General features: G+C 39.9%; 1 protein-coding gene across 1 annotated transcript in view; it reads right to left on the bottom strand.

The window, feature by feature from the left end:
• Positions 1-13,816, bottom strand: part of sez6b (seizure related 6 homolog b) — a 200,106-nt gene that overhangs the window by 33,538 nt on the left and 152,752 nt on the right. Inside the window, exons 6-9 of the mRNA XM_074640064.1 lie at positions 10,609-10,777; positions 6,487-6,653; positions 3,386-3,580; positions 2,242-2,380 (exon numbers count right to left, since the gene is read on the bottom strand). Of these exons, the coding sequence (XP_074496165.1) occupies positions 2,242-2,380; positions 3,386-3,580; positions 6,487-6,653; positions 10,609-10,777 (670 nt within the window). The remainder of the gene's footprint in view (positions 1-2,241; positions 2,381-3,385; positions 3,581-6,486; positions 6,654-10,608; positions 10,778-13,816) is intronic.

The raw sequence follows: 13,816 nt of genomic DNA, 5'->3' as shown, positions 1-13,816 counted from the left end.
TTTGCTGCTGGATGCTGGATATATAACGATACAATCAAACTCTTCCTCACTTCCCTGGCGACAAACAAGTGATGAGCGGTTCTCGACAACGTCGCGAGCAGCACTTCCGGGGATTGCTGAGCAATCGGCCCGCTACAAAACGGGCATGCATTCCAAACAGCCACGCTCCCCCGACAATGCTGCAGTCACCAATACCGAGAGCCAAGCAATCGACCCACTCCGAACGGCCAAACCTCGAACGGGCTCGGCACTAGTAGCTTTAAAATCATGGGAAAAGCTTTAACCTTAGTTCTATTGCAGCTGACAATAAACTTGAATTTGTCATTGAATGTGATTCAGGGTTTTGCAGAATAGTCCAATAGCAATGTTCTGTCTGGTGATAGGGTTGAATATCAATGTAAGGATGTGGAAGTGTTAATTTGATCATGTACATAACACTACCGTGGCATGGCAGGTTTATAAATCTTAGAAGTTGGTGGCGTTAAAAAAATGACAGGTAACAAAAAGATGAAGGCAGTAGGATGACAACACATGTCGTCTTCTCCTGGAGTTTGTTTTTTAGGCTGTTGTATTGTCTAAATGTTTTCACAGGATATACCGTCACTTCTCCTGAAATCACCCGCTCTGCTAAATGAACAGCAGCAATTACTTATGTTGACAGACTTCCTTTCAAAAACCAGAGGAAGCCATTAATCAATGCTTCTTAAAGTACAACAAGAGCACAGGTGCTGTTTTAGAGAGAGAGAGAGAGAGAGAGAGAGAGATACAAAGAGAGAAAAAAAACAGAGCAAAGGATGCAAACTATGCAAATGAGCCCTCCTTAATTTGCTTGCAAATGGCAAATGATTTTCTACGGCTGACTGACTTATCGGGCTCTGACACGGCGGGGTGTGTTGTTCTGTGTCTTCACCTTGGCACCGCAATCACAAGAAACACACACTCCCATGCTGTACACTTGCACCCTCTACTCCGCACAGCAGCCATTACAGGAGTGGGAGGAGGCGTGAGGAGAGTGTTGGTGGTGGGGAACTGCCAAACAAACCCTCCCTGATATAATTAGTTTTCTCCGCTGCACCTAATTAACCTTTGTCTGTGTGGCACTTACGCATCTCATTCACAAGCCGAGCGCTCTTTCATTAGCAGCGTGTTGTGTTTTTAATGCGTTTACCAGTCATGGTGAGGTAGCTCTTTGTAATCTTCAAACTGCTTCTGCGGCGCTGTTTGAAGCCGAGGACTGGTGTTCGTATAAGCACGGGGAGATGAAGTGGGTTTTGTGATGATTAGAATCAAAGGCCCTGTTCAGACCTGACACTAACATGTGTCTTGGGTGATGCGATCACAAGTGGACAGCTCAGGTGTGAACGCACTCAGGATGCATTGAGGACGCACTGAGATCCAATCGCTCAGACCTCATTTGGAGGTGGTCTGAAGGACAGCCTACTCAACTGACGTACGTGTGTGTGTGTGTGTGTGTGTGTGTGTGTGTGTGTGTGTGTGTGTGTGTGTGTGTGTTACTCTAGAAAGGTGATCCACAGGAGCTTGTGTCGCCGAGGGTTACGTTGCGCCTATACTTTATAAAGGCAATAAAATAACGGCAAACACTTTAGTACTCCCGCATTGTCAACAGCAGCGGACTTCACTCCTTCTATTCTGACCTTTCACAATAAAATTCCTAGACATAACCTATACACTGCATCAAAAGGCAACTCAAAACAATAGCTTAATATATAGTTATAGAGCTTGTCGGTGATGTGTCAGTGTTTATGTTCTGGTGTTCTGCACAGATCTGACACCTCTCTGTATGCCGCCGTTGCCTGGCAAAGGTGGGATAGGCAGCCGTGTCGGGGACCGCCGGTAGACGATTACCTTATGGTTTTAGGTTCACTGTTAGGTTGGATATTACTACTGCTGCTTCCCAATGGTTAAAAACAACGACGCATTTGGGCTTTGCAGATGGATTACATGTAGGTTACGTGTTTATTTGCATATAGAGCAGGGAAGTGAGATCCGATCACAAGTAGTCACTAGAGACGCATGTGGAGATGCATTCTAATGCCAGGTGTGGCCTGACATATTTAGAGCTTGGATCACCCAAGACGCATGTTAATGCCAGGTCTGATCAGGGACCAAGACTCCAAGGAAGGTTTTTTTTTTAGTAATGTGATTTCATGCTTATCAAAGGGTAAAGGGTAAAGGGTGAGGAGGCGGATCAAACTGCAGATGTGGAAGGCGGATACGTACACTTGAATGTCAACCATGATCCTCTTGTCCTCCTCAACGTGGATTCCCCAGATACAGTCCTGGCCTTTATCATAGGCTTCGGGCCAGTTAGGAGACAGCACCACTCCAGCTGAGTCTGTGATCTCACCACTGCACACAGCTGGAACATACACACACGTACACACACAACCATGGATATTAAGACAATGCTGAGGGTAAGTTCAATGTCGTTACCAAAACAATAATTTTTTTTCGTTACTTCAATAATAATAATAAAATGTAGGCGTTGTTTTTCGACAGGTTTTAATTTGATTCAATAAAAGACGCCAAACTCTTAAATGTTGAATCCTATCTAAACACAAGCAACCAAACAATAGTTTTGCTAAAATAAAATTGCGATTTAAATAAGAAGCTGTCTGATCAAGCAATGTGATCTCATCCCTACTCGTCATATTTTCCTGCTTGGCCAGAAGCCCCCAAGCCTTTTTGCGTAGTATCTTAACACAGAAGGTTCTTGCACGGTTAACGTTGAACTTGGTTAAGATGACGTAATGTCACATGACATAACGTCAGTAAAAATAACTAAACTTTTGGTTTGACATGGGACACAAACACTGGCCTTCCGAGTAAAAGTCCCTCGCACCCTTAACTGACTGTCTTGCTCTTAACCCCCTGGGACCTGCGGGATCGCGACCGACTTTAATGTCTTTCAGGGGCTGTAGCAGGTTCAGTTTTAGTGCTAGTGAATGTACAATTATCATCTGAAACTAGAAAATCTAAGGTAACAACCACATCATGCTATCTTGTCAGCAAGGAGGCTCAGGAACGCTCCAAAGTTACGCTAAATGTTGGCGAAAAACTGGCAAGGCCATTTTCAAATGGGTACTTTGACCTATGACCTAGAGATATATAATGGAAATGGGTTCTATGGGTACCCACGATTCTCCCCTTTACAGACATGCCCACTTTATGATAATCAAATGCAGTTTGGGGAAATAAACATGCACTTTTTTGCATGCAGTAAAAATTTGTTATTTTTGATAATTCTAAAATGGTGCATTTGAATATTTCTGCATACTAATGCCTAAAATGATATATAATGTTAATTAATTTTATGTAGATGTAGATGGGTCACTTCTTTTCAGCAATATACAGACATACAGACCTCTGCAGGCAGGCTCGGTTTCATTCCACTGGGGATTGTTGGGGTCCATGCATTCAATGGTGACTGATCCCTGTTCCAGAGTATAGCCGGGGTCACAGGCAAACTCCACCACAGCTCCCACTGCCCAAGTGTTGTCACTACTGGTCAGGTTACCGTACTTCACGAAGGGTTCGTAGCAGTGGCCTGCTGCAAAGGCTGTAATACAAATACATTTTCAGTGGTGGAAAGGACTGACCTTTACCAAAAAGCAAGTGAAATGTTATGCTTGCCAGATGAGTTAGCTTCCCCATTTGGAATTTAGCACCTTTATTGAATTGCCATGCTCGACATTTAATGAAATTCAATTTTTGTCTTGTAATTTGTTGTTTGATTTAATCGTTTCATGTTTTTCTTGAACTCTTCTTGCATTTGGAAACATTTGGCTATTTAATAGGTCCCTGGTTTCCTGTGAGGTAGGCTACAGTAAGAAAACAAGTTGTATAACAACAAATATGTCAAGCTGTCACAGTGAAATGTTTCACAACTTATGCAGAACTATCTAGATACTCAATTTAATGGTACAGCTATGAAAAAATGGTGTACATTTAAACATGTTACTTAAAGGGGAACACCACGTAAATTAAGAATTCCAATATGTTATTTCCATGGCCTTGGAAAGTTCAATCAATGTTTGTGAAAATGAGCTCCTCTCTCTCAAAGCCAGACACTAGAGAAGTAAGTCTAAAACTTGTGATGTCATCGGGTGTAAAGTCTGGAGTTTTCTCCATAGACGATGAATGGGAGATTGGTTTCCTGGACCCACAGAATGGTTTTCTGTTTTATACCCAAATTAGCTTTATTTTATTGTAGTGTTCTCAGTTGTGAAACAGAAAATGTACCCATACATGAACATTCTGAACATTCCCCTGGATGCTTTCAGTGTCATCTCTAACAATGCGTTGTCATTGCCCTATGACATTACATGTTTGAGTTTTAGCACTCTAGTTTTTGGATTTGGGAGATAGTTCTTCGTGTTTTGGACTGTCTTAGACCACAGGAATAACATGTAGGTAGACTGAGAGAAATGCTTAGACAAGATACAAAATATACAGATATGAAATGTGAACACATAATGCAGCTGTTGTCAACAACAGTGGATTTATTGTACACTTCAAATCCAACCTTGAAGTTACTTAAGTGGACCCATTAGCATTCAAATGGTTGAAGTGTCCAGAAAGTAGGCCTACTGCCCTGCATTACACCACATGTTTGGAACAGCTGATCTTAAAGCTTTTATTAGCTGCAATTATGTTGGATTCTAAATGTTTGTAATGTTTGTGAGAGCCATCCATTATGGCTCTATCGTTGGCGATGTCAGTCGGTCCACTATTTTGGTCAAGACTGAACTATCTTGAGAATTTTGAATGGATTGCCATGAAATTTGATGCATATATTCAAGGTTTCAAGAGGATCTACTACATGGACTACATGAATATGGTTCTGACATTCATGGTTCCCAAAGGATGAACTGTAGGCTAATGCCTGTAGAACTGATGATACTCCCATCAGCTCTGCAGCTGTTCATTGTATTTATATTTAATTTGCTAACAAGGAACATATCCCCGCATTGTGTCCAGAACACAGTAGTTACATTTTAGAATTTGTATAGTACCAAATGCAATGCATATAAACTTTAAGATGAATTAATGACTTCCAGTCACTTGCAAATAGTTCTGAATGGATACATTCAGCGACAAGACGGTGCAGAAAGAAGAAGAAACTTGAGTGGCAGTTAGAAACGGCTGAATGAATGAGGATAGCGGCTCAACAGGGTGGGAATGGTTTGTCAGGATAAAGGAGGTACCATCAAATCTGTTAGGGACTAGCTGAACAGTATTATGTCCTGTTAATGGCCATAATTAGGTCCGTTGCTCCCTTTGGACCTAATCCCATTTGCGGCAGTGAAGCGGAGGCCTAAGCAGATTACACTGATCGTATTTCCAAGTGGTCCTCGTGGACCAGAGAAGAGCTGCCGATCTGATGGCGAGCGCTGAGACAAATGTGAGGGCAAAAGATAAGAGAAGCTAAGTGATAGCTCACCCAAGCCATTTAGATGGAAATGACTGTAAAATAAATCACATTGATTCTAATGTATAAGGTTATATTGGTAGAAGCTGCAAGTTAATATTGTGCACGCGAAAGACTGTCCTTGATTCTTTTATTCCCAAGCACCAGAGAGGCAATAAGTATGAAGTAGCTGTAAGATTTATTGGGGGTATCTACTGAGAGCCTTTATTAAATGGCTACAAAAGCAACAGAAAGAAAAGACAAAATAAAGAAAGAGAGGTACTTTTCACCCGGTTATGGATGTGTATAAATGTACCCAATTATGTGTTTATTGCAAAAACTGCAATCAAGGCTGCAATGAAAGTGAAAAACGTCTTTTGGTTATCTCGAAAGTATTTTCGAAATGGGGCTTTTGTTCAGATAAATATGTGTTTTGTTTCTCTCCTGCACCTTCAAATTCCATTGAGGAGATACTAAGGTTTAAAGAGAGCCGTTTCATGGCTTCAGTCTCAGTCTATGGCCCTGTTCAGACCTGGTATTAAGATGCGTCCTCAGAGATCTGATCACAAGTGGACAGCTTTAAGTACGTCTGTTCACACCTGGCATTAGAATGCGTCTCCGCTTTTCACTGCTTTCACACAGTCCATGTAACACTTCATTTAGTGGTCATGTTTGCCCTTTATTACCTGAATGGCATTATTGCTGTAACTCCTGACCTCTATTCACCAGTCAGCATCTCCGTTCACTCTGCAGTAAGTTTTCACACTATATTCTGTTGAAGGTCTTTGCTCATTATATTTTCAAATCGATAATTCACTGAGAATCTTCAGCAGGACAACGTTTCTCACTGATGATTGCTTCTTGGCCTGAAGCATTTAGTCAGCTTACATCTTCTTACATGAAGTCCCTTTTATAAAGAATGCTTTCTTATAGGGTTTGCTGCCACGATTTGTCCACGTTTTTACAATTTGTGACATCAAGAGCCCACATGACACTATGACAAACACCATGTCACCACATCCTATACTTGATTTATCCATTGCTCTTGTGCTTACCTTGGTACCTTATGGCAATGCCAGTGGATGTGCCTGTAGCGTCTGTAGTCAGCTCAGCGAAGAGATGCCTGGATGTGCTGAGTAGACCTTCATTGGGAAGATACTCCACCTCATATGAATCATACAGGGCGGCTGCAGCTATGCTGTTACCATTTTTGATCAGCAGCCTAGAAGAAAGGGAATAAAGAATCATTTAGCAGGGTCGCTGATAAAATTAATACCTGGGCTACGTTGGAATTTAAAGCGCTGGTACAAACATATTCAAGTAATCACCGCTTTTCCTAAGAGTTTTCAGGAAACACGCTCCCTCACCCCCTGAGTTCTTCCTGGAGAAAATACGAAGTCCAGGAATAAAGCGTACTAGAAGCCGACCGAGAGGAACAATGCCAAACGGAGAATCATACACACCATTCAAGGACATATAGGCCAATTAAACATCCAAGACTATCAGATTGGGAGGCGACTCTCACCCAATCCAAAGTAATCCATGTAAGCAGGTGCTGCGGATGCCAGATGTCTTTGTTTGTAATGCAAGATCATAAACAAACAATGTAGACAAACTCAAACTGCTCTTGAAATCAGAAAAAGCAGACATCGCCTGCATTACTGACACCTGGGCTCACTCAAATATCCCAGATGAGTCACGTCACATACAAAACTTGTGGTTTTTAAAAATTGTATGCATGGTTGTATGTAAGTGTATGGTTGTATTTGTAAATGCATATGTATGAGTATGTATGGGCATATGTGTGTATGAATAAATGTATTTGTTGTGTTTTTTATATGACGTTCAATCATGTAATGATTTCTATTTATATCAATGTAAATTCTGCTTCTATTCAGTTAACTGTGAGCATAAATGCAAGTAAACTCAAACTCATGTTGTGTTTTCAGCTTCTTCCGCTGACCCCAAATCCATTATTGCAGTTTTAACGGTCACATCATATAGTTCAAACAGTAATTAAGAGCAAGCGAAAAAACATTCAGTCTCCTTGATGTAATAATGAGTCAGAGATGTTGGGAATTTGTGATGATGAGCATGTCTCCCACTTGGTGAAAAAAACCAAACCCTACAATCAGTGGCCAAAATGGCTGCAAGTTATCCATCACTGTAGAAGCAGAGTGGGTTCACCAGCTTCTTGTAGAAGGGAAAAAGTTTGAAGAGGTCAAAACTCCAGCAACACTTGTAAGACCAACGCGTTTCGGCTTGTGGACCTTCATCAGGGTTATCCAAATTCTCCTTTGCTGACAGTTACATTTAAACAAAAAACAATATTAACACTGATGCAATCAATTTAGCTAATTCAAAAGGAGCTATACATGTTTGTTTGTTATCTGGTTTCACTTGTTAATAAACCCCTACAAATATATGCTATTTAAATGGTGTGACTATGAGGCTAACAGTGGGGGCAACCATCCTGAAATAATGTGACTCCCAAGTCAGAATAACCAGCACGTTCTCACTCACAACGCACAACAGCAGAAGCTTGGTCAGTGGCCTTATGCGTCAAACTACGATGCTCTACATGGCCGTAGTTATGGCGGGAGTAAATGAGGAAATGAGGTCACGTAGTATAAAGAGCGATAAAGTCTGCGTAGAGGGGAGGTCTGGTCTGAAAACACAGGCCTAGGAGACCACTGTTTGTGTCCTGTGTGAAATCAAAAGTCAACGTTGATTGACGTTATTTTAAGTATATATGTCGCATGAGTAATGGAGTCTACTTAATTACATAACAAATGTACTTATTTTAACCCAAACCACAATCTTTTCCTAAACTTAACAGAGTAGTTTTGTTGCCTAAACCTAACCAAGTTGTTTCCTGTGAAATTGGAAGTTTATTTTGAAAAGACAGTGTATGCATGTAATGAGCGGAAATTGACACGTGCAAAACTGACGCTGGGAAAGACTGGGTGTTATAGTTTTTTTTGTCCAGTGGGAAAGGGGCTTCAGGGTGCACCTGTTTAGTTCAGCCGGTGTGTTTAGTTCGGGTCATTTAAGCTGGTGTGAAAGTTCAGAGATCAGAATTGGTAACTCGGATAAAGATCTGGATCTGGTTTGAAAAACGCTAAATAATGAGTCCTATGAATGGTGGTGGTGTATCTATTGGTGAAGCCAGTAATCTATCAAAAACATGCCGATCATTTTGGTGTCATTTGGTTGATGTTTATTTGATCAAGCTTGGAAGCTACATTACCAAAGTCATTGAAGCGGTATGTATAGAATGACCAAAAAAAAGCAGGTGGCTTTTAACAGGAAACTGTCGAAATGCCAACAAACCTCAGCTCATTACGCTGCCACCTTTAACGCTTGTGCCAATTCTCTATCTTCTCCACATCTTCACTTCTATCTGATCTTTTCAGTTTCCTCAGAGTTGTCCAGATGTCTCTTCATATCTATGAGGTCTATATTTGTAGCAGGGGTGTCAGAGCAGCCCCTAGCAGCTATTGGCTGGTATACAAAATGGATTATTCAGCTAATTTCCCCCCTGTGGCTCTTCCTTTCAGTCCTCTGTCACGAGAGCCCCATGCTGCTAAAATGACACTCTACTGTCCCCGCTATGAGCTGCACTGACAGCCAGTTGTTACCCTACAGAGTCCTCAGGAAGTATGTTTTTCCAGGGAAAAGCAGAGGGTATGAAGCACGAGAGGCCTCAGTGAAGGAACGCGCACAAGTAAAGAGGAAGGTAATACATCACTGTTAACCAGAGCATGACACAGTAGTTACACCAGCCTGTAACTAGCATGTCGTGACATTATCAGATGTCATCAATGTAGACCGTTTCATGTGAAGTAACAAAGAATTCGATTCTTGTCCTGGTATACGCCACTCAAGTGAAATTTTAACCATTATGTCACCCTAACGGCCGGGCCACACAGTGAACGTCAGCAGGGCGTAGCGGCTGCAGAACCTGTTGTTTATATTTTGGCGCCCATGTTAATCCATGTTAATTTCCGTTTCAAAATAAAAGCCCTGTGGCATTTTTTTGGGTGGAAATAATCCATTAATTTGTTAACACAATGCTTTTATTCTGAAATATTCTGAAATATTCTCAGGAAAAGGCTGTGAAAAAGCAGTTACTTGCAGGTCTCCATAAATTAATGTCGACTGGCTTTTAATTTTGTAAACACAGTAGTCATATTAGAAACCCCACGTATGCTATTAGTAGGCTATGTTAATAAGTTAAAAGAACATCAGGTGAAAGGCAGTATTTTTCCAGTGTTCTCTCTGTATTTCTCTCTCTCTCTCTCTCTCTCTCTCTCTCTGTCTGTAAACAAAAACTATGTGACTTCTTCTTGGGTATAACTCTACACTTTTCAGACAGTTCATCTTCGATGGATGACACTAAACTCATCGTGGAGGTAGAGAAACACAGAGCTTTATGATCCACAGAACATTTTTATAACAGCTTTATAAAGATATAATGAAAAAAGAAAAAGCATGGGAAGACGTTGCTGCTGCTGTTGGTTTTAATGGTTTACGGTTTGATGTAGCCATGCGCTGCTGACGTGCCCAGTCTGGCCCGGGTTTAAAACTCTCCACTGATACCATTCACTGCAGATCATTTTCCAGAGCTTGTATCCTTCTCTTTGGTTGATTGCCAATATGAATATCTTTAGACTAACTTCTTGGTACTTGCAATTACATATTCATCCCAACTCGTCACATACCACCACTTTGTCACGCCCCTTGGCATCACTTTATTTTTGTCATCAAAACCACTATAGTTAACCATGGCGCCACTTTAGGATTAGGAATAAACTACATGGTTGACCACGTAGATGACCACTTAGAGTAACTTTTAATCTCAAAATAATGCATTATAACAATCATTATAATGCATTATAAAAATGTGACAATGAATTACAACTATGGGAATTATAATAAAATATGATCTTTGAAAAAAAATTATTATTATAATACTTGACCTTATAAGTCATCATCATTAAGTGCTTTATAATGTGTCATGATTATTGTTATAAAGCATAATTAATATGAATGAATGCTTATAACTTTAATTATACAGTGCTATAAACGGATTATAACACATTATAAGTATGTTTATAAGGCATTATAGACATGGGCGTCATAGAAAGTGTTGAAAGATGAAAGGTCCTGCTTACCGATCATCATCCTCAGCCAACGCCACCTTCTCAAAGTGGATATGTAGTTTCTGGCCCTCAGGGGCCTCCAGCAGCCAGTGGCAGGTCAGGTTGTTGCTGTAGTTGCTGGGAAAACCAGGCGAGACGATCCGACCGACTGTGACGTTCCTGATCAAACCACCACAGGCAGCTGAGGGAGAGGAGGAGGAGGGAATGAAAAACTGCACTTGATTGTTTAGATTGAAAATACATTGATTGAAAGCCAACCAAATTCACTTACTGACCATAGATAAGCTTATTTGCCCAAATTAAACTCTGGTGTCAGTATCGACAAATTGGGAGCAACCAGGCCAGAGAAGGCATTGATGAATGTTTCATGATTGCATCACAAAGGACTTTCCATCTGAGCGCTAAAATCCCTGTGAAATTACGTTAAATGGTTGTGCACCAAAAACAAATTACAAAAAACATATGAGCTGGGGGCCAACATGAAAAAGTAAAGGCTGGGAGGGGGGGACAGAATTCCCTGTAGTAAGATGTCTCACATGGTAATGCTTTCTGTCAATAAAATCCAATACTTCCTACAGATGTTTCACATTAAAAGCCGAATAGCAACACAGATGACGCCCTTTTATCCTCTGAAAGACTTTTAGTGTGAAATGCCTGTGCAGGAATATTGTTTTCATTCCCTAGTTATTTCTAATTGCTTCCATTTTACCTTTTTTTTGGTTGCTGTCATTCCCCCTAGTGCTTGCTCATAGGGGAATGTTGGGTCTCTGTCAATTATGGAGTAAGGTTTTGACCAGCTCTATATGAAAAGTGTCCTATGATAACTTCTGCTATGATTTGACGCCATGCAAATAAATTAAATTAAACAATTTAACTGAAGGGAAAGTAAAAATGTGAAATGCAATCAACCAGTGTTTGTTTTTTCTGTTCTGGGCTACTGAAGAAAGATGGCAGTGCAACATGGTGGACATCATGGAAGAGGACCAAGCCCCCGGGAAGAGCGCCAGGCTTTGAAGCAAGTGGCCAAACGGTCCGTCACGGGATGCCATGGGCCCAAAAAGACTTTTTCCCATAGACTTACATTGGGAAAGAGACGTCTGTAACTCAGCGGATAATGTTTTTGAGGTAAATCAACTTCCAAGTACGAACACATGAATAGCGCTGATTTAAATCATTAGGTTCTAAAAGTTGTAAAATGCATTAATAGCCGAATCCAGAGTTTTTTTTTTCATGCTGCTGTTCATGTGAATGAGCCAGAGACCGAGCGGCTGGGAGACAGGGTTAAAAAACACAACAATTCTAAGTTTCAGGTGATTATATACTAATGTAAACATAATAATGAATATTATATTCAATTTATGCCAATAGATTCCCCAAAATCTGACACACTGGTCCTTTAAAAGCCCTCTTCAGGATGTAAAGGACTGTTAAAAGATTATGTATATCCTTCCAAAAATAATGTTCCTGTTACTCAAAATAATCTGCAGCTTTCACCAGAACTGCTTTCCACCAATAAATAGTCCCTATAAAAACGGTTGAGAGTGTATGTATGGCTAGATGCCATTGGAGGTATAGGGGAGAAAATATGTTTTTGTAATTTGGGTGAATCAACCATTTAATAAATTGACCAAGTAATTACTGTATCCTGTAATGTGTCTGAAAGTGGATCTTTTGTGCAGATTGATCACTCATCCATCACTTTTTATTTTAAATTCATGAAGATCATGAACCAAGAGATGAGGTGAGAAAGATAGCATCATAAGAGATACAATCAGATTTATCAACACATACAGAAAAATCCATCTACAGCTATAGGAAGGTGTTTGTGTGTGTGTGTGTGTGTGTGTGTGTGTGTGTGTGTGTGTGTGTTGGGTCCCAGATGATCAGGTCAAGGTTACTCATGCAGGCAAAGCTTAATTAAAGCAGAGCAGGAAGAATAAACCCAATGGCATCCTGCCCAGCTTTCAGTAATCACACCTCGATACACCTGCTTTATGCTCTGACACACACTCACTCACACACACACACACACACACACACACACACACACACACACACACACACACACACACACACACACACACACACACACACACACACACACACACACACACACACACACACACACACACACACACACACACACACACACACACACACACACACACACACACACACACAGAGATAGAGATACAGATATACAGCCACACAAACTCCCCGTTTGAAATTGCTTTCAGAGAAACAGTCCCTGTGCTGTGAATCAGAGTCGATCAGGGTGATCAGGAGTAAAATGGTCACTTATTATTCATCAGCCAGCCTCTTAGGAGCAAAGAAAGAAAGAAAGATAGAAAAACTTTCATCATCCACACACTCCTGAGGGAGTCCAGTTTCTGGCTCTATGCCTGTCATGCAAAAGGACCAGAAGGTCCAATAGATAACTCTTGGCTGAAAGTCTTCTAAAAAAAATAACCCAAAATGCTGTGATCGTTGATGGGAATTGAAAAGCTGGCAGGGAGCGACTGAAGCACAGTTAGCTCTGATTCAGAAAAACAATACTGAAAAGTAACAGCACGATACCTTTACGTCTTCAAAAAAGCAGAGGTCAGGGGTCGAAGGGCAAAGTTTACTGACAATATAAAATACTACAACAACATCATGCTTATGCTAAGTAATGTTAATAATAGTTAATCTAAAAAGAAGGACAATTTGAATATTGTAAAGTTGTTTTTAATATATATAAGGAATCTTTATTAAATAGTTTGAATAATATCTGTATTATTATGTTAGATGTACACAATTATTTAAAATAAATATAATATTAATGCAAAATGATGGTAATGCTATCAATAATTATGCTAACAATAGTAGTAATGCTTATAATATAAAATAAATTTGTTTTATTGATACATTTATACTTATAAATAGTAATTTTGTTTTTATTATGCTAATAATGATAATACTAATACTGTAAAGAAAGAGATATTGGTTTATCGGATATATTTCTATAGCTTTAGTTTATAAATAATCATGTTGTATTTATACTTATTTTAAACATCTCTGTTATAATTTTAAATATCAAACACAATATGTTGAAAGACTTTATAATAATAATAATAATAATAATAATAATAATAATAACACTATTTCTAATAATGATAATAATGATAATAATAATTTAATTCCGGGTCATGGTAATACGGATACAGTAAATAAATAATGA

Source organism: Sebastes fasciatus, chromosome 7 (assembly GCF_043250625.1).
Source record: "Sebastes fasciatus isolate fSebFas1 chromosome 7, fSebFas1.pri, whole genome shotgun sequence".
Lineage (NCBI taxonomy): Eukaryota > Metazoa > Chordata > Actinopteri > Perciformes > Sebastidae > Sebastes > Sebastes fasciatus.
Note: the sequence above shows the minus strand (reverse complement) of the source record. Positions and strands in the feature narration are given on the sequence as shown.